This window comes from Amblyomma americanum, chromosome 1 (genome assembly GCF_052857255.1).
Source record: "Amblyomma americanum isolate KBUSLIRL-KWMA chromosome 1, ASM5285725v1, whole genome shotgun sequence".
NCBI lineage: Eukaryota > Metazoa > Arthropoda > Arachnida > Ixodida > Ixodidae > Amblyomma > Amblyomma americanum.
Window position 1 is genome coordinate 417,570,409 of NC_135497.1, and position 27,822 is coordinate 417,598,230.

Here is a 27,822-nt window from a genome sequence, read left to right on the forward strand (position 1 = left end):
GAAAACAAGGACTTCAAGGGTAGTCCACGCTGAAGTCCCCGTTTTCCGAGCTGTGATTTTTTGAATATGTATCACCAACTCCCACGCCTTGCTATCGTGTTGAATTTTATAAAATGTCGGCGAATATGCTTCTGCCAGCGCTACCGTCCTCGTTGCATACATGCGCCAACCGACCCTTTCTGCCGGAAACGCCTCTAATTCCAACCAGCTTTCGCTGAATTTTGTCGGTAAGCCTAGATTTACTGGTTTTTTGTCTCGAGACACGAGACAAAGTTAAAGACGAAGAAGTGCTTGTGAAAACGTACACAGAACAGAGCAATCATCGCAGTCGGTATGTGCCATTCCAACAAAAGACCGCCTCGTCTTGATGCGATGAGCATTGAATCACTCGAAGACCTCGACCCACCACGGTACTTTGAAGAGAGGTTCGAAATTGCATCGCTGGATAGCTTGCTGGTGAGAACCTGCGCTGCCGAGCTTCTCACAGTGGCCGCAAGGCTTACGATAGAATGTTGCGAGGCTTCCGCTATGTTGTGGGGCCTTGCAGGGCCTTCACATTTCTGTTTGTTGACTTGGCTTAGCTGTGCGCCCGGAAAGCCCTTTTTGATAGAGTCGAATATTTCCGCCACGATGGCCCCATGAGGCCCCTGCAGAAAAAATTTTCTAGAGATGGGCCGCTGTATTTCTTATGGACACTGTAACTGGTGCACCCTCTTAAGTGCTGAAACTAACTTGGCTACGAAGAACGGCGAGTAAGGGTTTCAGAGTAATTTCTGCCATCATAGCTCACGAGAGCCTGTCGCAATTCACCTCAGTAACTGGCCTCCGTGTTCGATGTCCTACCTTCGACCTAGTGCATACAAGTACAGCGCCACGGCTCCTTGGCCACTGGAGAACGTAAGAGCAGAGCAATGTGACTCCTGTTTCTTTCTTTGCGCTTCGCTAGTATGTGTTGAGGTTTCGCCGTGGCCAAACTTTTTAACCTGCAACCTGAATTTCATTGAACGTAGCCGTCCAGACTAGGCAGAAAAATGCTGCTGCGACCGCTTTTTCATGTTGTCCAGGGAGCGTTCAACGCCCATTGACTTCGTGAATCGCCGCGCCACCGGCACAGTTTGTAATATGCGACGTTAGACGTTTTTTACATATCAGAGACATATTAATGGAGGCGTATGCCGGCTTACAGGACGCCTTCTGCGCACGTGCTGTGACCTCAGTGGGGCAAGGCGGGGCCTCTACGTGTGCGCAGAAGGTGCCGGGTAAGCCGGTACAGTCTGCGCTAATACCTGCCCGGTATGCTAAAAACGCCTGTTAACTGCGTGTCATTACCGCCATCGCCGATGCCATGACTGTTGCCAGTTTATGACGGCAGCCTTTGCTGGCCTTTTACTGCGACGTCTCTCCCCTCTCGTTCAAACTTGGCTGTTCGATAAGCAGGACTTCAGGAGTCGGTGAGCTCTCTGAAATAGCTTTTCGTTGCAAAATGTGCTTATTAGAGATGACCCTTTGCAAAGCGCTGTCTTCGAGCACTGCCCATCTTGCAGCCGCGGCCGAGCGTCCCTTGCTACGACAGATGGAAGCTGGTGGCCGACGGGTCCACACCGTTGTCGGATGCCGGCTGCTCCTGTTCCACAAGAAGCGGCAACGTGTCACCCTGCTCACAGCGCCAGCACCGCGTTCCGTCCGAGTGGCCGCCGGTCCATGAGCAGACGCAGGCGGACGACGAGGCCTACAGGAGTGAGATGCAGACGCCTCGCAGCCAGATGGGCTCATCTGAGATAATGCAGCAGTGCTTCAGTCAGCACACGCAGCAGTACGGCCATGTCGGCACGCACAGCACCCGCAACAAAATTCTGCTCTATTGCTTCATCTTTACTGTCATCATCCTCATCGCATTTGTGCTCATACTGGGTGCCAGAGCAGGAGGGTATGAGCTAAGTAATACTTCTAGCCCTTTCTGCGATGCATGCCCCTATAGCTCGCTATGGTGCACTTAGCGGCGTGGCCAGCGTTTGCCTGAACGTGAAAGGTGGACCTAAAACGTGTTGCTAAACATTCATGCATGTCGCGTTGGCATCTTGGCCTTCTGTGTACACAAAAGCTTCCGAGCCCGATACAGCATGCCAGGACAAGCTCGCAGGCTCCTGTATCGCCATGTGCTAATTGCATCGGCAGAAGCTGGGGTATTATGAATTCTCGTTTTCCTAGCTGTTGCATGCTTAACGCTTATTCAGAGCCAACCTACCAGGAGCACAAAAATAACTTCTGCTCGCTCAGATATCCGGCTGATTGTACACTTTGCATCTTTACAAAAAAGCTAGAATATATAAAGAATGAGAAAAATTTCAAGAGAAAAAACTGAATTGTAGTAGGTTGTAATTAGCCAGCACCCTAAAGCAGCAACGTCGCTTTAAAAGACACGTATACAGCTTTCTAAATCTTCGTAGCAAAGAGAAACCTCCTGCTTGCTGGACTTCTAACCCGAGATAACCGCCTCTCTGGGCAAGTTTATCTTCAAGTAAGGCTAACTAGAACTTCTAGCACAGAGCGAAGCAGACCTCAATCGACCTCCAGTGAGCTGATTTTAAAAAACAATAATGACCATTCAAACCGCCCACATTCAGCCATACAGATTGCAAAGGGTTGTTTTAACCCTTAAGCGACTCAGGCTACGAGGGACGCCGTAGTGAAGGGCTCCGGAAATTTTGACCACCACAGTACACGGTCCTCTAGAATTTCGCCTCCATCGAAATTCGACCGCCGCGGTCCGGATCGAACCGGTCTTTCGGGTCAGCAGCTGATTGTCATAACCACTCAGCCACCGCGGGCGGCCATTTTCAGCTTTAAGTTTCGTAATTCGCCCTCCTGAAGCGAACCTGGGATCATGTCCTGTCAGTGCGTTAGACAGTGTCAGTGGCCTCAAAGCTGCTACAGCCGTCTTGATGAGCTTAGATGCTAAAACTACAGACCCGAATAGAGCCCATCCCGAGTACGCGTTGACAATGGGAACCAACTTTCTTTAACTGCAGCGACGCAGACAGCAGTAAAGCTTTCTTTTGTAGCCGACTCATTGGACTCTGTTAATGTTAAGGACGATCATTGCTTTCTGATAATCCTTAAATCGCGGTTAGCATACCAGGATGGAAGGCAATTTTTCAATTTACTGTACTGAAGAAGCTCAGTGACTTATCTTGGCGAAATCGCCTTCATTTCATCAATCGATGACAGCACTCTTTTGTTGGACATATTCTCGCAAGTTACTCGAATTTTGAGCACGAATTGTCAACGTGTTTCTGGAGCTTGCGTTGTAAATTCGACGTGACTATCTTTACTCTTTCTGAGCAGCGACGTGAGCGTGACGACACCGTATGGCAGGTGTTGGGGCGCGCGGCTCCACGCCGATGGCAGGGAAGTTTTCCACTTCCGGTCCGTTCCGTTCGCCGAGTCTCCGTTGGGCGATCGCCGCTTCGCGCCGCCCGTGCCGCTTTCGGGGCCCGGCAGATCGCAGAGAACCGACGGATGCGTCTGCCCCCAGCATCAGCCTCTGGTGGGTGTATACGAAAGCAGGCGCTCAACAGCTCGGCTTACGTTCACTTCGACGGGATAGCTGTAAGATAAGCAGCGGTTCAATAGAAAAATTTTAGCTACAGTCATTGCTGCAGGTCGACGTCTCCAACGATAGGATAGCGGTTTACTGAAGTGACATCATGCCTCCTCACTTTGCTTAAGTGGAGAGGCATGACGTACGATAAACAACGATAACGATAACGATAGCAATAGTAGTTGAACGGGGGACCATACTGTTTATCTGCAAGTTCAGGAAGTGGCGAGTTTTGCGACCTATCCTAAAAGCCCGCGTTTATTGTCTCCTACTGTAAAAAGAAAAAGGCCACGGACATTTACTTTTTCAAAATACTTGCTATAGTTAATCTTACTAAACTCATGTTTTTGTTCGATTGTTGCATGAGGGATCTTCTTGCTCTGGTAGGAATATATTTGTGCTTTACTTTCGTACCGAAATCAAAACAATGCTTGCGCGATGATATCGGCATTGATTACCCATGTCGGAAGTGCTAAATTTTCACGTAGTTTTCTAAATGCATGACCGTAATTTTATGGATATATTGAAGCTTTAATGTTCACTTTTGAAGCGTGACCGCAAAACGTACCAAACAATTGTCTTCGCATTTATCAGGTCGAAGGTGGTGCCATGTGGCAGGCGGGCTTTAACATCTCTATGCGGCACTTGAGCTATGAGAAATGCCGTACTAAAGGGCCCCTGTTTAATTTAGACCACCTGTTGTTATCTAGCGTGCACTGACACCGCATTGCAGACTGGCGCTTTTCCATCTCGCCTGAAAACTAAACATTTCGACAGAATTCCCAGTTTAGTTGCGTTTCATAACTAAAAATAAACTGCGAGAGATCTCCAAAGAAAGCATTCTTGAAATTAAAAATCCCGACGTGTCAGTCCCGGGCTCGCCACCCGGTACATGTGCATGGTACCAAGTGCATGTTGGGGGAGGAAAAAAGGAGCGCTTGTCAAGGCCGCGAGGGGGGAGTGAGAAGTTATGACGACCACGCGCGCATCGCAGATGGCACGTTGCAGAGACGATACTGCCATCTGCGCACGTATGCGCCGTGTTAGTTGGACTGTGGCACCGGAACACCCTCCCTGAGGTCCAGATTGCGCTTCCTCCGGCTTTTGTCTTTTTGGGCCACTCAAGGACGCTTTGAGAGGTCTTTCATTTTGCACAGACCTATCCTTGCAGAAACTAGTGGAAAAGTGTCTTCACGACCAACCGAAAACATTCTTCTTAGAAGTAATACGCAGTATTGTGGCCCGATGAAAAAAGTGTACTGAGAAGGGATAAGTCTGTATAGAAAAATGCTGTACAGTGCGTGTTGTACACATACATTTGTGTAAATAAAATGTGGATCGAAAAGTGATGATAATCTCTGACAAACCCTCTAAATATTTGTCGCAAGCTGTGAAGATATCAGAAAATAAAACCATATAAATTCTTTCTAAACGTTCTGTAGTGTGGCGCATAAAGAGCGAACATAATTGCTTTTGTAATACCTCATCATGTGACGTGTTATCAGTCCTTCACTGTGCACCATATGATGGTGCCAAGTGAAAATGCGCACCTTGCATGAACGTATAAGGAGAATTCCCGAAGGCCGAATATTCGCGACACTTCATTCGTGTTTAGGCCCTAGGTCAGTGTTTTCGCGCCAACCACGACACGACACGATGACACGGCTGCAGTATAAAGCTCCAGAAAAGTGGCCACCAACATGCAGTACATAAATTCTGCCTCCGGCAAACGACCTCACGTAAACTTCTCGCTCGCTTTGTGCAATTGCAGCTGTACTCGCTGGCTTTCACCACACTGTGTGAGGACTGCCTGCATGCGAACATCTGGACGCCGGTGCTCGGCGCAGGCCGGCTGCCCGTGCTGGTGCTTTTCCACGGCCTGCACTTCACGTACGGCGGCAACGAGCAGCGGCTTTTGGATGGCGCGACGCTGGCGGCCCGAGCGAATTTGGTTGTCGTGGTGCCCAACTACCGGCTCAACCTGTTCGGCTTCTTCACAGACAACACGAGCGATGCGCCCGGTGAGCGTTGACACACGCCAGTGGTTTGCCTAGAGCCTCAGGGCTGTTAAGGTAATGAGTTCATGCTCTTTAAGTGTGGTTATTTTTTGCTCCGCTACGACTGAAACCGCGCATTTTAACACGCTTGCAGATCTAGCTCCGCCAAAAATACGGAAAGTTGCCATAGAGCGTTGAGGGTTCTGAAGCCGCATTGAGCGCAGCAAAATGAATACCGTCTTCCAAGGAGTGCATATGTATGTATACGTATACCTATATACATATGTGCGTGTGTATATGCACAGAATTAAAACCTTGGTGACTCATGCCTTGAGGTTACACCATAGGGCGAGCATAGAGGAGCAAATTAATAATTATGAGCACGATAGAAAATTCGGCAGCAGATACACAGCGCTTCACAGAGTTGCGGGTTTGCAAGATTTGACCTATCGAAATAGGAACAAATCCTTTTAGTCGATTTTATACCTTCACGTGTCGAATCGGAAGGCACTGCTAATGTGCTGAAATGCTTCGCAAAACGATTTAAGGATAGTAATGCATCGTGCGGAAAACACAGAGTTTTAGTCGCTATAGCTGCTGGTACCAGTGACTAGAGCCCGCTTGAACTAGCAATGAGGGTGTCTGCCCAGCTACCTGTCAGGGGTATAAATTCGTTTCATGTATTTTGTCTCAGTCGTCGAAGCACTAAGTGAGGAGTGGACACAATAATGAGCCCGGCAAAATGGCTTAAAAAGTGCAAATTTCTTTGATTATATTCTCTATGATATAATCGCGTGTACATCGGGCCCTCAAACCTGAAGTGCACGCGTCCACAGACAAGCTCACAAGCACTATTGCGCTTTGCCTACCTGTTCCCAAAGACCAGCCTCGAAGAGAAGAGCCCAAGACATTATCTACAAAATTTCTTGCGCCGACTGCGACGCAAGCTACATCGGCGAAACCAAAAATCTTAAAGAAAGAATTTGGCAACATAAAAACGACGTGCGCAACTTCGCAAGAGAGCGCAAGCCTGTAGCCGAACATTCCGAAGACTCAGAGCACAGAATCAACTGCGACGAAACCAGCATCCTCGGAACCGAAACAAATTACCAGAAGATGCTCCTATTCGACTCCTGGCACATGCAAACTACCCCGAACAGCATGAACCGCGAAAAGGAAACCTGCCCCTAGTATATGCCCAGGGGCTTCGCTCTGCTACTGAAAGAAAAGTAGCCATTGACCACCTCCCCACAGAGCGGCAGCGTCACTCACAGTCTTAACACTCCCCCTCCTCATCCCCCCTCTACCACGCCTTTCGCTTCACAGCTTTTGTTCTTTCGACCTCCTCCTCCCCCCCCCCCCCCCATGCTTACCTAAAAACACGGTAACTACTGCCGCCAGTCACCCCTGATGAAGGAGCCGACCCGGCTTCGAAACGTTGGGTTTCAAATTACAGGTTTTGGTTGGAGATGGGCAGAGTTTATTATAAGTCTTCAAAAACCCAACCAGACAGGCAAATATGTAAAAATGTTTAGTTTTCAATTAAGAGCATTGTAAAAAAATCTCATAAATGAAGCAAAAGCGAGCACAGAAGTATCGACCGAAAGGCCGCCTTCTAAATACTCAAGCAAAAATATGAAATCATTGTAACCGCGCATATGCGCTTTACTTTGACTCATTGCAGTAGCTATTAAATTTTTTTCTGTTCAGTTTGGACTCTTGATACACGCACATGGTATCACCTATAGCTGTAAACATTAACATACGAGCCCTGCCTACCATCTTACAATTTATTGGCAATCGAATCGGAGCTGTGTGTCCGTCTGATGCTTTGGACACGACACTCGTAGAAAATAGTCCTGACGTGCACCTATATACTTATGCCCTTTTAACAAACCCTTTTACAGTATCCCATATTGAACAAGTTTATTAGTCCATTGGATTTTATGCTTGAATATATTCTATACCGTGGAGAGACATACCACGTTGGCATAGTGTGCACGGGCACGGTAGTGCTCCTGATTAGTTGGTGGCATCTGACTTCCGCTTCAGCGGCGACAAATTTTGAGGTAAGATATGGGAGGGGAGCTCACAGCTGGCACGGTCAAATTACATGAATAATTCATGCAGGCATATTTTGAAACATTTTTTGGCTATGATTGGAGGTCTGGGCAGTTTCAAACGGGAGAAAAATTATGCGAACCCTTCCCCTGCTGGTGCTCGCCACAGACCCAAGATTTCGGTACCACAGTGACCTGCTCCAGCCGGTCAGAACCTTTCGTACAAGGACCCGGAAGACGCGGGTTCGATCCCGGCAGTGGCGGTGGCATTTCAATGGAGGCGAAAGGCTAGAGACCCGTACAATGTGCGGTGTCAGTGCACTTTAAAGAACCACAGATGGTCGAAATTTTCCGGAGGCCTTCACTACGGCGTCCCTCATAGCCTGAGTTGCTGTGCGACGTTAAACCCCACAAAGCAAGCAAATAAATCTTTCGTACACGTTTCGATAACGCTTTCCCAGTTAGCAGCACGGCATTCCCTATGGCTTGCGTACGTGCGGCAGGCAACGTAGGTCTGCTAGACCAGCGGCTAGCCTTGGATTGGCTGCGGGTGAGCGTGTCCTCCTTCGGCGGCGATCCACATTCCATGGTGCTTCACGGGTACGGCTCCGGCGCCGCCTCTCTCGGCCTTCAACTGCTGAGTCCTAATCCGCACTGGCTGCAGCAGCGGGCCCGGAGGCTGCTTCTTCAGAGCGGCTCACCGCTGCAGCCTTTCAAGCGGAACGTGATCGTACTGTTCGAGCAGCTCGGCTTTCTGCTCGTGGAGCTGAGATGCACCAGCATGTCGGTAAGTGATGCCTGCGTTGTGTTCTCTGACAAGCGGGCTGCTAGGATAGAATATGGCGAAAGCTGTTCGTATGAACCAGAAGACAAAGTCTCAAGGTTCGCCTGCGTGAGCACCTGACGTGCTTCAATGTCTGGAGTCCAGCTTCCTGTCCGATAAGCGCTTAATACCTGGTCAAGCCTGCCTTGAATTCACATCGTTGAACAGGAATCAAATGCTGACCCTGCAAACGTTATCATGTGTATACGTTTTTATGATGCTTATTCTGCTCGCTGGCAAATGCGATGCCTGCTCAACAGACTAAGTTGTTAAGTATATTAATTTTTGGTTGGATTCACTACCATCTGGTGGCATTGCTCGTCATTGCTCGTCACTCTCAGTCTTATTGTGATGAAAATCTGATCTACTCAACACGGGCAACAATTCTTTACGATTGATGCGCTGCAGTGTGATAGTAAAGAAAATCTTATGTAATTAATGGAAAGAATGTAGACGTTATATTATGGAAGGGCAGTGACGGGCATTTTTGTTGGGAGTGGGACGAAGAACCGAAGATGAAAGAGCATCGCCTGGGATAGGAAACTCGGGCATTATTTCCTTTTCTTAATCGCCCACGTGCTCGATGAATGTGCTGCCTTCAGTTAGGTGAAATAAAACCACAGTAGTATCACCGATAATCAACGACGAAACTAATCCGCGAGAACTGAAGGGAGAACAAAAAAACAATGGGAGAAATTGAATGCCACACTGTCCTGACGCACGTAAAAGAAACAAGACTGACCATTTCACTCCCATTTCACTTCAAGCCTGTTTTATGCAAACGTTTTCGCAATCAACGTGCGTCGTAATGAAATCCGTGATGCAAGCGATCGTGATTTCTTGCAGGAGGCGAAGAAGTGCCTCCGAGAGTCATCTGTGGACACTCTACTTCGGTCCATGAACCGAACGCGCTATGCCTTTGCGCCGCGCTTCCAGACGTCCTTCTTGCCATGTGAAAGGGTCCACGACTTTTCGCTGCTTAGAGCTGGCCCCGAAAAGAAGCTGGTACGTTTGTATACTGCGTCTCTATCCAAGCTGATTTTTGTTTTAAAGTACACGAATTTTTAATCTAAAACTGTGAGAGATACGACGGTGCAGTCTGTGCAGGCGAATTGTACAGCATAGCGGACATTACGTGTCTGTTATGCATCGATAATTAGACAAATAATTAGGTAACATACACTAGTCAACTTTTAATTTTGATTTTAGAAGTCAAGGTTATATTGCGGAATAGAACGTCATCAGAACCGAATGGAGCCTTGTTTTTAAATTTCCATAATTGGCCATATAGGTTGAAATATCGAAGATCAGAAATACGTTTTGGACAGCTCGCCGAGCTGGCATTTCTGGATTGCTATTTTTAAAAAAAAGCGCCGCTGGCATTTCTTATCCATGAAATACGAATGCCGTTTGTGTATTTGATGCAGTAGAAGTAATCCACATTTCAGCGACTATACCACGCGCAGCGACGCCATTTTAATAAAATGCAATGCAGAAAAGGCAACTCAACAAGCTTTCAAATGCGTACTTCGACGTTCAGTATTTCGAACCACATTGCCATTCAAGAAAAATTTTAAAAAGGGCTAACCTTTCATGTTGACGGACATCAATTTCTCAGTATGACCTTGCCTTCCAAAATAAAAAAAAGCAAGAACGTTTATTAGTTAACTTCAGTTCATTTATCGTCTAATTATTCTCCATAACAAGTACACATTGTCCGCCTTGCTGTAAAATTTCTCTGTACAGAAGACAACGGTGTATATCTCTCCGGTTTAGTTAAATAAATATCCATAAACTGTAAACGAAAAAAAAATCCCCACGTGTATGGAGGTATGCACAGCTATGTATGTACAGATATGTACAGCGCGAGTTAGCGTTCCCAGGCCACAGCGTCTTCTTTTGAGCAGTGTAGTGAGGAACTCATTTCAACTCCGAACCACAAAACCTCTCTAAAGGGCAGGTTAAGTACAATTCTCACCTGTGAAATCCTTGGTAGCTTGATAGGCTCCTTACGCGCCAGAATATATTTCTGAGAAGCAGACCCTGTGGTCTGGAAACTTGATTCACTATGTGCTATCAGCAAGACATGAAACACGAACAAGACGTTTAAACCATGGGCAGAAAAATGCACAGCTCTGAGCCAGGGCAAGCTCAATACTAACTACTATTCTTTCACCTGCGAAGAAGAACATACTCTTTTTCAGATGTGTTAATCACCCTCGCTTGTGCTTCAATTCAAGGAGCTAATATGTTGGTGTTTTTATTTTGTTGCCACCTCAGTTTTCTTGTTCGCGTTTCATTCGTTGGTGATAGTACAAGACACAATACTTCCTTTGTATCGCATCAACAGAACAGCAGAGCAGACGACGCTGCTGCTACCTGTGCGCATGCATGCGCGGAATCTCGTCTGTTTTGCCACTGCGGTCCTTCATGGTGCGCTGTCTAGTAAATTGTCAACTGTCTGGCGGACGACTGTCAAATATCTAGTTGACAATGCAGTGGTATACAAAAAAAATTGGATATATGTCCCTATAATTCACCTAATTGGTTCCTTGCTGCGTTGTCAGTGCTGGCAATCGAAACAGGGAGACGTTCTTGCGCCGCGGAGTTCGGGGCCAGTGGGCAAGTCTTGTCCCGGATTACAGCATTAAGACACGTACAATTCTCGTTTACAGGGACATTACGAAACTGCAATGCGCACAAAAAGAACGGAGTTTTTATTGCTTGTTCATAGAATTTCAGTATATTTTGTGACGCAGCACGCAGTGAGAAAAAAATCTCCATACTTTTATCGCTAATTTCATAAAAGATACCCAATCGAACGCCTGTTTTAGCCTAGCATTATATACTTTCCTGTGTGTTTTGAATAAAGTGAACAGTACATAACCGGACTGGAGTGGAGGACTGAGAGGGGGGTAGTGCACTGGGATTGGAAAAAATGCCGCGGTCACTATTTAGAACCTTACTGGACTCAACTCACTGGGATGCTGTAACACGTCAGTCACCTATTTCACTTATTTCTGCTGCAGTAATGTCACATTACACCAGCGTTTAGCGACAAACGCTATCATAGCATTCCGGCTGCAGCTTCCTAACACTGTTTTCGTACCGACGCGGACTCCTACTGTTGCTGCTACCACTTTGGTCTCCGCTGTGTAGTTGGTCGTTGTTGCTAGACGATGCAAAACCCTTAATGTCACGATAATGTTCTTTGAGAGTTTCCTTAGCGCTGGGATTAAAGCTAGAACAAGCACCGCCAGTATAATATAATACCATTAACATAGAGATATCTCTCCATAAGTCAAATGCAAGCCCGCTGTAAAAAATAGCTCTATGGCAGGTTCTTTCTTTCACCACAGATATACGCCTAATAGCAATAGGGGATGTCGTGGAGAGTGCGACTAAGCTAGAATATGCAATGCGGTGAATTTGTACAAAGATGCAAGCTTCAGTGCGGGGGCACTTAAACTTCACAAAATATATTTGCTGGCATCCTTCACGCCACTGTTATTTCCGAGTAAAAAATAATAAAAATTAAATTCGAAAGCTACACTTATTTTTTGTTTTCTCTCCTGGTGGGACATTCAGTGATGGTTGCGGCAAGGACTCCTGATCCATGACGCTTTGTTGGCTGCCAAAGTTTACCCTCTGGCCTTCATTCCGGCTTTACTTGCAATCTTAAGGACATGCGCACTAGTGTTCCCATGAATTAATTCCAAGAAACGCGCAGTATCTCGATGACTGCAACAAGAGAGCCTTGCATAAGCAATTTGTGGTACATTTAACCTAATGAAATCAGTGCCGTTCACTTCAGTGAAGAAAATTGTTGCAAGAAGCATTGAAATTTTCTTTTTGTTCCATGAAAGCCAATGTTGCGCACACAGCTGGGCCTATTTCAGCCGTTGCAATGTAGCGCTTTTGAATTTGAAATTTTACAAATTGAACCCTCAATTAACGGCATATTATTTAGCAGCTGCAATAAATGCGACACCGGTACCATGTAGAGTGCAGCGAAAGAGAACTTACTTGGGCGCGATGATGTCGTGCTGCAGATCCTGTTGGGAAATGTGTGGGGCGAAGGCGTCGTGCTGTACGACATGATGCGGCAGCTCTACTCGAAAGGCCGCGAAGACAGCGCACTGTGGCCTGCCATTAGACACGACCTATTGGACTACGGCCTGCGACAAGTGGACCGCCTCTGGTCGCTCTATGCGTCCAGCGATGGAGACGCGAAGGTGCGTCCGACATGCTGCGCTGGCAGATCTGCGTGTGTCGGCTCCTAATAGGGTATTGCCGATTTCAAGCCAATCTGGAGCCCACTACCGGAACGGCACCAGATAGTTGACCAATCCAGTGCTCAATTACGTAGTCTCTCTGTCGAATTTCCGATCCGGCACTGCTGTGCCCTACCTGAACGGCGCTATATGTTGGTTATGAGCGTACTGCTGCACGCTCAACTCAACTACACGCGATACTTTCTTTCGCCGGCACCTCTCAAGCGCAGTTTATTGTCGTGTCAAAAGACCGATACTCCTCCCACGCGGCACCCGGAGAAGCAACAGGCGCTTTTCGGTAGAACATAGGACGCGGAGCAGGCGGCGTGATCTGGCCTCAGAGAAGAAGGCCGAAAGAGCACAAAGACGAAAATATGGTATACGCTGTGTTTGTACTGATCACCGCGGCGCTGTGCTCCTTTTTTATCTCTCTCGATGACGCTTTACGCTGAAACGTCATATTGAAGACTATTTGTTATGGGGGCTCTTGTATCAACAAAAAGTGGTAGGATTTTCCCGAAGTTAAACCGACTAGACTTTTGAAAGAGACACCGAGCGGTAAAAGAGACAGTTGTTGACGTTTCGACTTCCAGCATGGAAACATTGTTAATAATATAGCCGAAACGTCGACAACTATCTTTTTTTCTGGTCGGCATCTCTTAAGTTTTGTACTTCCCCGGCCATATTTACTTCCCCGACAAAAAGGGATTCCGTCACGCTCTCAACTTCACCAAACCGAGTAGACGTGCAAAAGCATGTGTTTATTCTTCGCCTGTTCTCTCTGGCTTCAGTATGTGCACGCAAACACTTTCTCATTCTTCATCTTCACACCCTCTCTCCACTCGGCGGCAGCTGGCGCGACGCCCTCTTCCCACTGGGTACAGATGGCGCGACGCTCCTGCGAACTAACCCGCGCTTATCAGAGTTTCCCTTAAACTTCACACAAGATTCTTGATTGGAACCGCGTTAAGCAGAAATCTCCTCGCTACGAATGGAGGGGGGGGGGGGAATGAAAATTGAGCCTTTTGCTTTCATCGATTTTGTTTTGTTTTTGTCTTTTATCATTTTCGTCTTCCCTTTCTTACTCCCGGCGGATTTCGTGTGCACACGTGGTTGCAGAAAGTTATAACAAACATCTCATTTGCTAGTACCTCATTGCTTTTTGCTGTCCTGCGTTGCTGCGGCCCTTAGGTATTGGTAAGAGTGGGCGAATGTCACAACGGGAAACGAGCGGAAGGGTGGGGTACAGCACAGAACTTCTTGTTCTCTAGTAGAAAACGAGGAGTCCATGTTTTCTTTTTTTAAACTTAACTGTACCTAAAAATCAACTACTGGTTGCACTAAGAATCCAGCTAGTTCACGCATTTTTTAAATCAGAAAGTGATATCTCAAGGTAGTTTGACGAAGTGATGCCTAGTTTAATTGCGTGCTGCATGGTTCGAGCGCAAACAGGCGAAGACCCAGAAAGAAGACGACACACGCGCTACTTCTTTCTCGGTCTTCGTTTGTTTGCGCTCGAACCATGCTGAACCAGCAAGCTCAACTTTCCTGTTACTGAATTTAATTGCGTGTTATCTTTGTTCATATGTGACAGATTTATAAGATGTGTTTTCTGATCAGATATCTAAGTTCACTAATCAATTTGAAAAGGCATGATGAAACAAGCGATATTTGGCAATCATTATCGGTAACAGATTTGCAAAATTAATCTTAATTTTGGGTTACTTCACCAATGCACATTTTTTTTCAGCGCACTCTTTGTATCAAAAACCGGGTTATTTTATTATAGAGTATTACGCTTGACACCGAAAGCAACACATGTACACTGCATTTCAAAATTCTTTGCCACAAAGCGCTTGAGTTGGTTCACATTTGTAAAGCATACAAGCGGCTATCATTGTAGAAAAACCAGCAGTGGTGTGCATGGCATGTAATTATAAATTTCCAAAGAATGTCGCGGTTCATGCAACAATTCTCCTCTTGCATTAATATATTCATTTGTCTTTGCTTTATTTAACCTATACTCGTAGTATTCGATATACCGGAAACACAGCGCTTTAGTGCGGTAGATACTTGTTACGTTTATGGGATATTTTTTGTTGAGATCATTAGTAAAAGGTCTCTTAAGTTGCACATAAAAACATTAGCATCATAATGATGCACAAACAGGGGTCCGTATGGGCTGATTATTTAGATTGGGGACTTCATCTACAGAAACTGATGTTGAGGTAAGATCAATAGTGGCCACTGAGAACTAATGTACAGACGTCGACATCAAGTAGTGAGGATGAGGTTTATTGATTTTAAGGAGAAAAAAAATTGGAGGAGCCACTGAAACTCCGCCTTATGGGTATGACGCGATAGCGTAAAGAGTTAATTCAAAAGCATGCACAAGGCCATTCTCTACTTTACCTTCATAGAACTTTCGGAGTGCTCATACCACTCCTGGCGCAGTGGTGCTGCGGTTTAAGCGGTGCGCCACTGCCGTGCGATGGCAGAGGTGGTCCCAGTGGCGGACCTTGTGCGGCCCTGGTTGCTCTTCCCGAGTGATCAAACATTAATTTAGCTGCCGCCTGCTACGGTGGGTAGTTTGCTCACTATCCGGTGGGCAGGTTGGGATGACTCCGCAAGGAGACGTATCCTAGTTGTCCCGCCTTCCTCCTAGGTTGCTCTATGGGGACCACATGCCAGAGCCATACCCATGTTTTTCGCTCTCTACGCTGACAACTCCGACAACTCCGACGCCGGATTTTCTGCGTAACGGGGTCTTTAATGCTGACGCGCATATAGTTTTAAGGCTGCTGTGAGGTCGGAATATGTGAGCTGATTTGCCCACCTCTGCCGGCCATCAGAGCTAGGTGGGTTGGTTTTAATGGTAAGTGAGGGTTAGCGGTGTAGCTGAAATTGGGCGTTATATATGCCCCCAGGTGAGTCGGCCGCTTGAAGGCCGCTTGTGGCTATGTGAGGAATGCTAAGCCGGTAAGGAACGAAACTCATTGAACTGCCGGTACGAACTGCAGTGAACACTTGAGTTACCGCCAAGAACTGCACGGTCTAGATGAGGCAGTCCTCTCACAGTCGTTTTTTTCTCGTCTAGTACACCAATCTGACTGGCGACGGCAGCGACAGCGAGCGGGGTCCAATGGCAGAGATGCTTGGGGACGTCTTCCACGTGTGCCCGCTGCAGTACTTCGCCCAGGAACTAAGCGCTGCAGGACACCAGGTGTTTGTCTACGTGTTCTCCGCAAAGCCGTCACAAAGTCAGTGGCCCGAGGAACAGAGGCCTGCGCTGTATGAGGACCTGCCCTTTCTTTTCGGAGCCCCATTCAGCGAACCAGGTCCAACCTGGGAGAGGTTGCTCAGCGCGAGGATGATAGACCTGCTTGCCGACTTCGTTCACCGAGGGTAAGTAAGCGCAATGCATAGTATGTCTCCCTACCAAACTCACTGACGCGTTCAGCGCTGAACGCCTTGATAAGAAAAGCGTTGTATGTGCAGTCGGGGGCTAATGTCTCTCGACCACAGTTACTCAAACGAAGCCGATAGCTATACTATTAGCTGTCGGCTGGACGCCGCACTTATGAGATGAAAGAACAAAATTTTGATTTTCATCTCCAAAAGTGCGGTCTCCAGCCTCCGGCTAATAGCGGAGCCACCGGCTTCGTTTCAGGAACACATAGTCCAGAGACTTTTGGCCCCGACTGTACTTGTTGAAAGAGCCTGAGTTTGCATCTGGTGAAACGATTACTGCCGCGAATGCCATGGTCTCTCTGCGTAGCGCTTTGTCTGCATCGCCTGCACCTGTTCTGGTCATGCCATCTATTCACGGTTCTTCCCGCCGGTCCAGCTGGACATTTAAGGACGTAAATGAACCCCACGGAATAAACTATACGGAGGTAATTTAACGCATCACCGCAAAACTGACCCGGAAACATACAGAGAGAAATGTGTTGTAGGGCTATGCTACAGCACGAAAACCAGTTTCAGAACCAATGGCAGGCAGTCTTTTGCGCCTCACGCAGAATCAGCTGCTACTTACGCAGTGAGATATGGTTTTATAGATTAAAATGAATACAACAGCTTTGCTTCTTAAAAAGGCTCGTCTTGAAAGCAAGATCCACAGTTTCTTGGCAATGGCTTGTTAAGTTGCACGCGATAGCAGCTGTGAGCAAACGTCGAAAACTTCTGGCTCTGCCTTCTTAAACGAGCTTGTGCATGAAAGGTTGTTATGCGCGCAAGTGCTTATGCATTCTCGGTTGCCCTACAATTGTTTGCATCCACCTCGCGATCACTGCCGTCACACCAAACGGGGTTAGGATGTTTCTGGGTTTTAAGAAGAAAATCCTGCAGCGTTGGGTGTTGTGGGCGTTATACGGAACGCGAAGAAGTTCTGTAATGAAAGATTATGTTGTGTTGTGTGTGCTGTGTTGGGTTTTATGGCCCATAAACGGATAAGGCCATGGTGTGCCAAACGAGGGTGTAATTGAAGAGGCGTCGCCAATAAACTAGTGGCCTATAAGGGTCCAATTGTAAGCCTCATAAAATAGGTGCTTTAAATATTGTTAGAACCAAATGGGGAAACCGATTTCCATTCTCTTTGGTGATTGGCTGCTGCGTCTTATGAAGTATATTAGCTCCCAGGCAGCACAACAGCATTGGTCGAACGTTGGGCTATCATTGGCAAAAATTGTCACGAACATCGGTTTAACACTGGCATTTGCGCTGAGTGCTACCATTTTGACACATTGGTCCTACTTTCATGCCAATTTAGGGCCAACGTACGGCCGATCAAGGGGCCAACGTAGGCCTGGCGTTCATTCTGCGACATGGGCCAGTAAAGGTCTCAGATCGGTATCCAGCTTTCGAACATCGGCATCCAGGTTTCGAACATTTGCATCCAGCCTTTTAACATTGGTATCCAGCCGTCGAACATTGGTATCCGGCTTTCGAACAATAACATCCAGCTTTCTGCAACATGGGCCAGTAAAGGTCTCGGACTGGCATCAACTTTAAAACATTGGTATCGAGCTTTCGAATAAAGGTATCCAGCTTTCGAACCATGACATCCAGTGTTTGAGCAATGGTATCCAGCTTTCGAACACCGGCACATGCAATCCCGGCTGCCGGTTACTGACTTGCATTTTCGATTTAGTCTTCGAAAGTAACCAGGCTGCATGGCTGGCTTCTTGCTTGGAGTGACAAATATGTGTAGGGTAAGAACCCTAGGATGTCCTCACAATCCAACGCTCGTCTTTAGGGAAGGGCTGCTCTATACAACGGAGATGCAAACCTTGCACCCTGGTTACTTTTCACAAAAGGGGTACTATTCCACCTACCAGCCTGCAGTAAGGTAAGCAAGAATAGAGCCAACCAAAAGTATTTAAAAAAAACATCTTTATTCAAATCAGCTGTGAGGCGCTTGAGGTGGTGTGCCTATAGGCAGGGCTCGGGCAGGGGTCAGGATCTGAAGTGGGGTGCCGGGCTTGTGGTGGGGCCCTGGGCAGAACTATTGGTGGGGTGCTGGGCAGAACTTGGGGTGGGATACATTTATATTCATGTTTGTTGCGTGCCGATGATTCAGGTTATACAACACAGCTTGGCAATCTGCTGTAGCACGGCTATGAGATCCATAAAGCGCTTAACGAGCCTGTCCTCCTGTGAACTGATCAGTCATATCTGAAGTAATCGTTGCACTTCTCCTGCAAAAGGACTTTTCCACTGCACTCAAATTCCTTGTCCAGCTCTTGCTCGATGACCCGACAATGCGTCGAGCCTGTAAAGAGAGGCATGATGTCATGATGAACCTAAATACGGCCGTCTCAGGACAAAAACAGAAATGATTAAATAACACTGAATTTTGTGAGTCAGAGTCGGCGTGAAAACGCTCCACACACATTTTTCAGGATAATTTGTAACAACTGCCACTGCATTTTTCGCGCAAAATGAAATTTAATTTGCCTTGTCCAAATTGGTGATTTTTAGGTAATTGAGTCGTTTTGCACCTACAGTAAGATATTCATTGTGAAAAAAAAAATTAATGTAATATTGAAAGGAAGTAAATGTTTTATTTTGTTTTATTATCACAACTAAGTATCTCTTAATTGAGAGCGCATTTTTTATTCAGGTAAAGATGCACAGGTTGTAGCATCTCCTCCATATGGACGTCGAAACAGCAGTTTTGAACAAAGCTTGTTTGTTTGGATGGGGTTAAAAATAAATAAGCTGGACGAAAAAAACTCAACAGCTTTGTTTTTTTTTTAAATCCAACAGTTTATCTTAGTCGCTTCCAATGCATGTAATACAGATTCGAAACTGATTTGAAAACCACACAAAACACCCGTCTGACAGTCCAGAGTGACGTCTTTTTTTATTGAGATATAACTTGGCAAAAGCTTTTGCCTTAAATTGCGGATTTTCCATTGCACCTGCAAGTGTGTTAGCCACAGAGAAAGTGCGCCGAATTCGTACACATATCCTTACCGACTGGTTGGTAGTGGAACACAAAACAGTTCCGATTCCTATCCTGCATAAGCTGTACATGACAAACGTATTCTGAATGAATTGGATGAAAGGTCAGAAGAATTCAAACCCGCTGTTCGACAAAGTAGTGAATGTTTGGTGAATTCATTGCACCAAAGACATAAAATAAAATTCTTACCATTCGGGCAGATCTGCACTGAACATGACGTCAAGCCAGACATTTGGCAATGAGAGTAGATACAGAGAGGTCGTCCTCGTGCTTTGTCTCGTTGTCTTTTCCTGCCGGAAAAAATAAAGCCGCATGTAGTCAGAGCAACACTTACTCCCAAAATCACATTGATTTCCGAGCGTATCTCAAGATAAAATATTTGTAGTACTTACAAGTAAGGTATTGCTGGCCAGGGTAGGGAACCGCGTCGGAGCTGGGTTTTCGCTTGCGCACACTACGAACGGAGCCAGCTCGAGTGTGCATGCTCTTTCGTCGCGTTGGTTGTGCGGTTGGTCGCCGCCGCGCCAGGCAAGCGAAAACTCGTCCGGTCAAGAATGTGTCGTGGCGATGCGTCGCGCTGTGACGAATGGCAGGGGAGACGACGTTGATGGGAGGGAGGGGCAGCAAGGAAGGGAGTCATTCTCTTTTACACAGCTTTTGTGGTCCCAAAAAAAAGTTTCGAGCTGAAAGGTAGAGGAAAGAAAATCTTGGGGGGGGGGCAATGAGCTGGGCGCAGCCCGCACCTGCGCATGGGAGAAACAGCTAGGAGAAAGTCAGCAAAAAAAAAAGCGCTTCGGGGGGGGGGGGGGGGGGGGAGGGGGTAGCCTGCTCCTTTGAAAAGGGCACGTCCGGGAGATGAGTTGTGGAGATAGGAGACTTCAAAAGAGAAAGGGGAGGGGGGCCGAAACATGTGAAAGAGGTTTGGAATTCTCCGAGGACGAGTCATAAGCAGTTTTGAAGGTAAGGGTGTGGAAAACGTGGAGCGTCAAAGTATTCTTGCAAAGCCGCTGGACAAGCATCATGTCCGGCGACGGAAAATTTTGAAGCGAAAAATGTGGAGCTCGAGATGGACTTCGCCAAAACGACTTCAGACACTCGCGCATTCTGTGGGGCCGTGTGTTAGTTCAGGATGGCTTAAATTATATCATGAAATAACAAAAACGTAAAACAATAAATTAAATATGCAAGCAAATTCGCACGCTTTCAGAGTATTACATACGGGACATGTGGCAAACAAGCTAGGTTAACATGCGTCTAACACCATTTGTCAGTGAATTTATTCGCTGGTCGTCAAAGAATCCTCCAACGTTTTGCTGGTGTGGAAATTTCACACAAAAACTTAAAGAAACAAAATCTTGTTGAACTGTGGCTTGGAACTATTTCCGAAGCTTTTCATCAATAAAGGTAATATTTGAAAGAAAAACAAAATTAATTTGCGAGCAAATAAGTAAGGACGTCTGCAAGAGCTATAGCCCTGAATGCAAATTACGCAACAAAACAATAAAATGCACAAAAACGACATTTTGAAATATTACGATGTGCAGAAAAGGAAGAAAAACCAAATCGGAAAACACAGGGGAAGGCGCGATCACAGGGAACAACGTACGGAAGCGTAGGAATCTCTTACCGCGTGTTGAAGCGGCGACCTGTTTCGCGCGTGCGCAACTTATAATTGTAAAATACGAGGCCGCTGCTTCGTTTCTGGACGTTGCACTTGCACTAAGTTATTACGTTTGATTTAGTGTATCTATTAAGCAGACACCCACTGCGCAGTGTGGCAGTGAATTCTCTAGAGTGAAGCAAAAAAGCGCTTTTCTCATTAAAAAGTCATGAAATGAAAGTCATTTGATTTTTTTTTGGAAGGAAGCCCGCTTGGGCTGGTTTTCAGATACTCGCGCAAGCAGAGCGTTCCAAAACGCTTTAAAATACATAAAGTTCATGCAAATAGGCGGGTTATTATGCCCAGAAGTCGGACAAAAACAACAGCGTGAGCTCTTGTCTGTGCACTTCTCAAAAAAGTATTTTTTTTATTAGCGGATTGGCTATGCCATATATAGTTACACGAATCATTACAACTGAGTCATGCCAGCGCATATTCGTTAATTACTAAACTTACCAGAACTTTTCAAAGGAATTTTAGTGGTTAGTTGCAGCCGCTTCTAGTTCCAAGTATTAACGATAGAATTCTACAGATCCGTAGTTGTCTGCCTGGATGGTGTCGTCGTCGGCCTTGGGCCAGTTTCACATGCATGCGATTTTCGCCTGCGACACTGCGAACTCCGTCGGTCTGCGACTGGGGAGGGCCGTCGGTCTAGTCGCAGACGGCTTGCGATCGAGTTCCGTCTGGTTGGTATTCAGTCGCAGCTTCGGTGTGTTCACTCAGCGACTGAACAATGGGGAGCGCCGAGACTGCGTGCGACGTGCGGCCACGTGGGAGCTGTTCCCGCGGTGGAACCAAAACTGTTTGTTCTAATCAAAACATTGAAATAATGCCCCACATCTAAAAATACACTCGTCATAACATCATCAACACATTTGTTGTAGCGTTTCTGTTGCGTTTAATCATGGATTGGCTTTGCAAACAACAAGAAGCCTTGACTGTCTCTTTGACCGAATTCGCTGCGGAAATCGCACTGCGGCGTCACCGGCTAGGCTGACTGTTTACGTTCTAGTTGCAGGATGTGAAACGAGCCTTATGCGACAGAGCGGTTCCTCTGTGGCGGAACATGCACATTCGACTGACCACCACCGAAGTTGCCGTCATGTCATTGCACAACTCAAAATCAGCGAACAGACCGAACAGAAGTCGATGGCAGCAGCACACAGCGAGCGAATGCGTTTGGAATGCTTCGGAATGCGTTTGGAAATTGTTGGGAAGCTCCTTAGAACACAATTCATCAGCGGCGGAGCCCGCGGCCGACGTCGCCGCGCCGCGCCTCGATGGCGTCGACACGCTCCTCCTTTAGTTTCTCCTGTGCGAGAGCTCCCTCTGACCGGCGCAATCTGCTGACAGCCTAATTCGGTTTCATTGAGTTTTTTCGTCGTAACTATGCATCTCCGACTACGCAGTCGGAAAATATTCGTTGTTTATCCAACTCCACTCATATAAAGCGAAAGTGTTCGGTAAAAAAATATTAATAAAACGTCAAATTCTTGAACTCGCCCAAGGGCAGCCCAGGAGCTCAAACGAGTTTTAGCGCGATCGAAAATTATAAACTATAGTAAATATTAAATTGTAAAACCAATCTTCTACCCAGTATAATGAATGGTGCAATGTTCACCAACACCTGCAAGTATACTTTTAACACTGGACAAGGGGAGGCAAGTAATGCCCAATATAGCCAGGTTTCTAAAATGGCTTTGTCAATTTTGGCAAAGAGTGGGATAAATCTGGCTAACATGGCCCATGATAGCCAGGTTTCGAAAGTGGCTTAGCCAATTCTGGCAAAGAGTGGGAGAACTCTGGCTAACATGGCCCATGATAGCCAGGCTTTGAAAATGGCTTAGCCAATTCTGGCAAATAATGGGAGAACTCCGGCTAACATGGCCCATCATAACCATGATTTTTTGATGGCATAGCCAATATCAGATCCTCATTGGCAACTCTGGGCCTACTTAGAGCCGCGCTTTGCCAGTGGCTTTCTAATATTGGCCCGTTGTCATGTGCTACCTGGGCTTGTACATTAAAACTTTGAACGAGAAATTTTGGAATATAATTCACTTAGGAAAATAGTGAAATTCAGGCACATGTGAAGCTGAATGAAGATCGATTGCAAGTCCATTTTCCTGGAGTAGATTAGAAACATGGCTCTCTTATTAACATCATAAAACGCTTTTAGAGTGCCAGTAGTTTCTCTGGTCGCGATTGTAACAGAAAATGCATACCCGCGGGCACAATGAGCCCGCACCAGCCCACAAATGCTAGCCGTGATCTTCGTCGCTGACTGTCATAGCAGCGGGCGCTGATGGGGCTCATTGTGACGCCTTCTCTCGTGACGCAAGGTGGCTGGGGCCGACATAACGCAAATATGCCTATTCAGTTCCGTTCTTGGAATTTTATAGTGTTTTGAGATTGCCTACTACATCCTGTTGTTCCCCATAGTAATTGGCTCAAGCCCACAGCTTTTACGCAGGATGCCCCGAGTTCGGCAGTGGCCCTAGTTTTTCCGGAGTTTGCACTACGTCATTCAGTTATTGAGGATTGCGCGCAATGCGCAAAAGCAGCAGAAAATAAAATGTCTATATAAACGCGCATATGTCAAAACAAGCGCACCCTACACTCTAAACAGGAATAAGCTTCTTCAGCGTCATCAACAGCCACCTGACTCCACTCACTGCAGGGGAAAAGCCTCTCCGATTTGTTTACAATTAACTCTGTCCGGAATAATCTTATATATGGCAGTAAAAAGGGCGTAAGGTATCCTCTAGCGCACTCTTTGGAAATGGAAATCTACCCCATAGCTTGGGCAGCACACCCTATCCCTGAAAGAGAGTACGCTAGAGGGCAGCACACTCCCTTTTTACTTCTTTACAAACTATTCGTGTTCAGAGTGTACGCGTACCACTCCCACGTTTCAAACCCATAAGACTGCGGCCGACAGTGCTTATACTAAGGAAAGTTTTCTTCGCGTTAGCGTCACCGAGGTCGTGAGATGTGTCGGCGGCACATATATTGGAATGAAGGCTCCTTCAGACTCTAGCCCACACTTGATCAACGAATCAACAAGGTGACTTTGCGTGAGTCAGGAAATCAACGGCAATAGGAGCAACCGCACAAGCTTTAGAGGTGCATAGACACGGAATCGGAACAATACCATTTCGTGAGGAGCAAAACCACAAAACAGGACGGGACTGAGGCAGGCGACAACACAGGGCGGTACTGACAACTGAACATTTATTGAGTAATAAATGTTTCAATAAATGTTTCAATAAATGATTCACTAAATGTTCTGTTGTTAATAAGGCCCCGTGTTGTCACCCGCCTGAGTCCCGTCCTGTTTTGCGGTTTTGCTCCTCACGATGCCCTACCAACTGGCCTATTACCAAGTCCTTCTAAGTTACAATACCATTTAGCGCAATGTTGAAATACCACTTAAAAATGAAAAAACGTCCGCCTTTCTCCATTCAATGTTTCGAGTAGTTCATCTTTAAGTGGAAAACAATTTAACTCTGAAGGCGAGTATAGGCATTGATTACACACTGGTTTGCATATAGCGGCTTGGCCAGCTTAGCTCAGCAAGTAATTTATTTTTTGATTAGGGTGCATGCTTAGGCAGAGTTCTTTTGAGAAATAATTTTCCTGTCCAAGAAAAGGTTGTATGAGGATAGGCGTCTGGAAAACAGCTAGGACCTGCAACAATGCCCACAGGAACGGCCAAGTTTTTTCCGCTCGTCCGCCACTGCTGTATATGCGCTGCGGCAGCTTTGTTCACACATGACTGGGCAAAGCTAACCCACTGAACCACCGCTCCATTGAAATCTTGCGTGCTGTCTGCCAGGTCACTTGAGAAGAAACTCCAGTCCGAGTGGATTTTTTGCGTGAAGTCAAAGCCATCACAGGTGATGACGCGACCGTAGTGTTCCCTCACAGTATGATGGAAAATGTAACGAATTACAAATTTTTCTTAATTGCATTCGATGCGCATCTTGTACAGTACGAAATGCTTATAAAGCGTCATAGAGTGCGTACTAAAAATGCACTAAAACGTTGTTTCCATAGCTTACTTGCGCAGGTAAAGCTTTTAGTTAACGATAAACAAGGTAAAGAAGGCACCGACAGTGTGTTCACGTGAGTCGTACACTGTCGATCACCCGTGAAGCCCATGAGATGACGCCCAAGTCGTGAGAAGCCCAGAGTGACTCTAGATAGCCGAAATAAACTAGAGGCGTCCCGAGGGATGAATTTTGTCTTGATACCATTAGTTCCTTTATCGCAGAGTCTCGCCAGAGCTCGGGTAGACCCCGATCTTCGCCAGACCTGTGGCAGGCTGCATTGCTGCCCACGTACGACGAAAACATGGAAAAGAATTTAATCAGTTAGTAAAGACTATATCATACAGGCTCACATATTGAGTGCCCCAAATAGGTGGCAGCACTACTGACGATGCACTTGATTCCAGACTTCCTTATGCTTACACTTAGCAGCTAGACAACTTGGCAAGCGTGGCACAGGTATACAAGCATTATGTCACTAAATACAACCTAAAGAATCGAGACAAGCGCTGCGTTCACGTCACATGGCAGATGGCGCCCGTTGGCAAGCTTGCGTCAGTCTGTGTCGCTTCCTCTAATCAAGCAAGTGGCGCTCCGCAGGGTTCTTCCCACGTTAGACGACGGCACGGCATGGCCGCCGTACAAACACCTGAGGCCAGCCGTCGTCGAGATTGGCAGCTCGGGCCTGCGGATGTTGGCCTCAGGGTTTCGTGATGGCATCTGCCGCCGCCTCCGACCCCACCTGCTCGGGAACCGAGGCCGCACCGCCAGCATAGCGGGATGCGTGCGCGGGAACGACCCTTTCCGAAGGGAGTGATTGCAACTGCGCTGCGTTTCGCGGCGGGCTGGGAGCCATTCTGATGGTAAACTCTTACAGGTCCTCCATTCGCGGCAACTTTTGTACTTTGTGTACTTTGTTTTTATTGATATTTTCACGTCTTCAAAGTCTGTGTTCTGTGTGTGGCGTTTCCCTAGGTCATAAAAGTAGGCGCTCAAAATTTATTTTCAATACATTGCAGTTGGTTTTAAGTGTTTTAGCTATGTGCAACTAACTGCGAGCAGTTTTAAGTTGCATTCAATGTGCTTTTGATAAGTTTGCGATGAATAAAATTTGAAGTGGAGCGTTTCAGCCGCGCTGACTCCGGGCCATGGAAACAGTGCAGTGGACTGCTGTGCTGACCGAATATAGGCAATGCCATACAGCACCCAGATACAGCCTGAAGAAGACCACAAAATCTCCTCAACCTTGCAGTATCAACAATGATCCCGAAATGGGCAGTAGTGCCAAAAGCCAGGTGTTAGACATCCGAGAGGTGGTTGGCGAAAGAGCGTATCGCGTTCTTCTAAAACACTGCAGATGCGTCAACGGCTACGCAATTCGCGGCCTAAAAATTTGAAACGCCGCAATCACGCCTCGATGTCGTCAGTTTCTAGGCATTGCGGTACTGCACCAACGGACCACACGAACGTGCATCTTGCAGCCCTCCGGCGAGCAACGGGCAACCCTGCGTGGCCAGAGTGGAGGCGGGCGGCTCGCTGCGCGTCCATCAATTATGCACAGCGTCGCCAGGACGGTCCGCGCATCGATCATGGTCCGGCTCGAAGAGAAAGCGCTCCCAGGGCGCGCGGCGGCCCCGCTTATCCCTCCTTGCTCCCCCTGGGCGGCCGTGTTTGGACTGGCGTGTAACAGGAGCAAGATCCCCGGCGGGCCTAATATGTGCGGTAGCAATCGAAGGGACGTCGGTTAAGCACACGCGCACCCGGACACAGTGCGCCGATGCTCCGTGTCGAACATTTGCGTGCAACGCGATAGGGGCCTTGCGCTACCGAACAACGTGTCCGCGCCCTTGCGCGACGCGATATAGTTCCTCACTTCGGACAAGGGCGTACTCCACTGTCGGCCACACATCGAGACGTCAGCGCGCGTTTTCTCTGTCGAGTCCTTCCAAGTTAATACAGGCAGGCAGGCTGGACCGACGCCCAACGACGTGGCGTACTAACACTGCCCTCACGTGGTCACTGCTCGCTCTTTCACGGAGAGCTATCGGCCGTATTAGCCGTGCTGTACGGAAATGATTCGGGTGTAAGTACGCGTGAGATAAGAGCTCGAGCCAGAGGGGAGGCATGGCAGGGAGCGAGCACTTAGTTATTCACCCTGGATCTTCCTGAGCAGCGAGAAAGCGTAGGTACACGGGAAGACAAATGGCGAACGATACGTGTGTTGGATGCGTTAACCCGTTCTTCCCTCTTTGCTGGTAGGCTTTGCTGGTAGGCTTGGCGCATTCATTCGGAGTAGTCTCGCTGTTACGTAATCTTTATCGGGCGAAAAGAAATCTGCACTTGCCACAAAGTGAGTCGTCCATTAGGGCAGCTACGGTTGATAGCTCGCAGGGCCCAAGCAAACATAGCCCATGCCAAATATAGGTTCCAATGAGGCGTACGGCTTCCGCTTTGCAATGCATATGCCACAAATTTTGAATATACTTGTCATACATAGATGTATGGAGTAGCGTTGTGACGATCCCGCGTAGTTTTCCAGTAACCCGCAGTCGGAGACGTGCACTGTCTAACACTGCGCAGAGCTGCCGCTTCGAGCCGGGTGTTCCATTCTATGGCCGATCATTTGCACTGCAGGGTACAGGTCTCCTTCCATTGATTTCGTATAATCCCTGCAGTGCGCCATCGGCGGCCACCTTATTTCCGCACATTTCCCAACCACATCGGCCCACCTGGGTGGGAATGCACTGAAATAAATAGCGGACCACTGCAAATATTTGAAGGCTTCAAAGCACAAAGAGAAGGTAACAGGACAGCAGTCAACGGGACAAAACGCCACTAAAAATTTCTATCCCTTTGTCTTCTGTGTTTTTGGCTCATTTCAATATT

At 47.2% G+C, this 27,822-nt stretch overlaps 1 protein-coding gene across 1 annotated transcript; it reads left to right on the forward strand.

Moving 5' to 3' along the window:
- Window positions 1-372: 372 nt before the first annotated feature.
- On the forward strand, window positions 373-25,878 carry LOC144124539 (acetylcholinesterase-1-like). Its single transcript, XM_077657284.1, has 9 exons — window positions 373-456; window positions 1,545-1,927; window positions 3,346-3,547; window positions 5,373-5,622; window positions 8,162-8,445; window positions 9,328-9,486; window positions 12,534-12,716; window positions 15,853-16,160; window positions 25,537-25,878. The coding sequence occupies exons 1-9, from the start codon at window positions 373-375 to the stop codon at window positions 25,751-25,753; spliced, it is 2,070 nt and encodes a 689-aa protein (XP_077513410.1). The 3' UTR covers window positions 25,754-25,878.
- The last annotated feature ends 1,944 nt before the right edge of the window (window positions 25,879-27,822 follow it).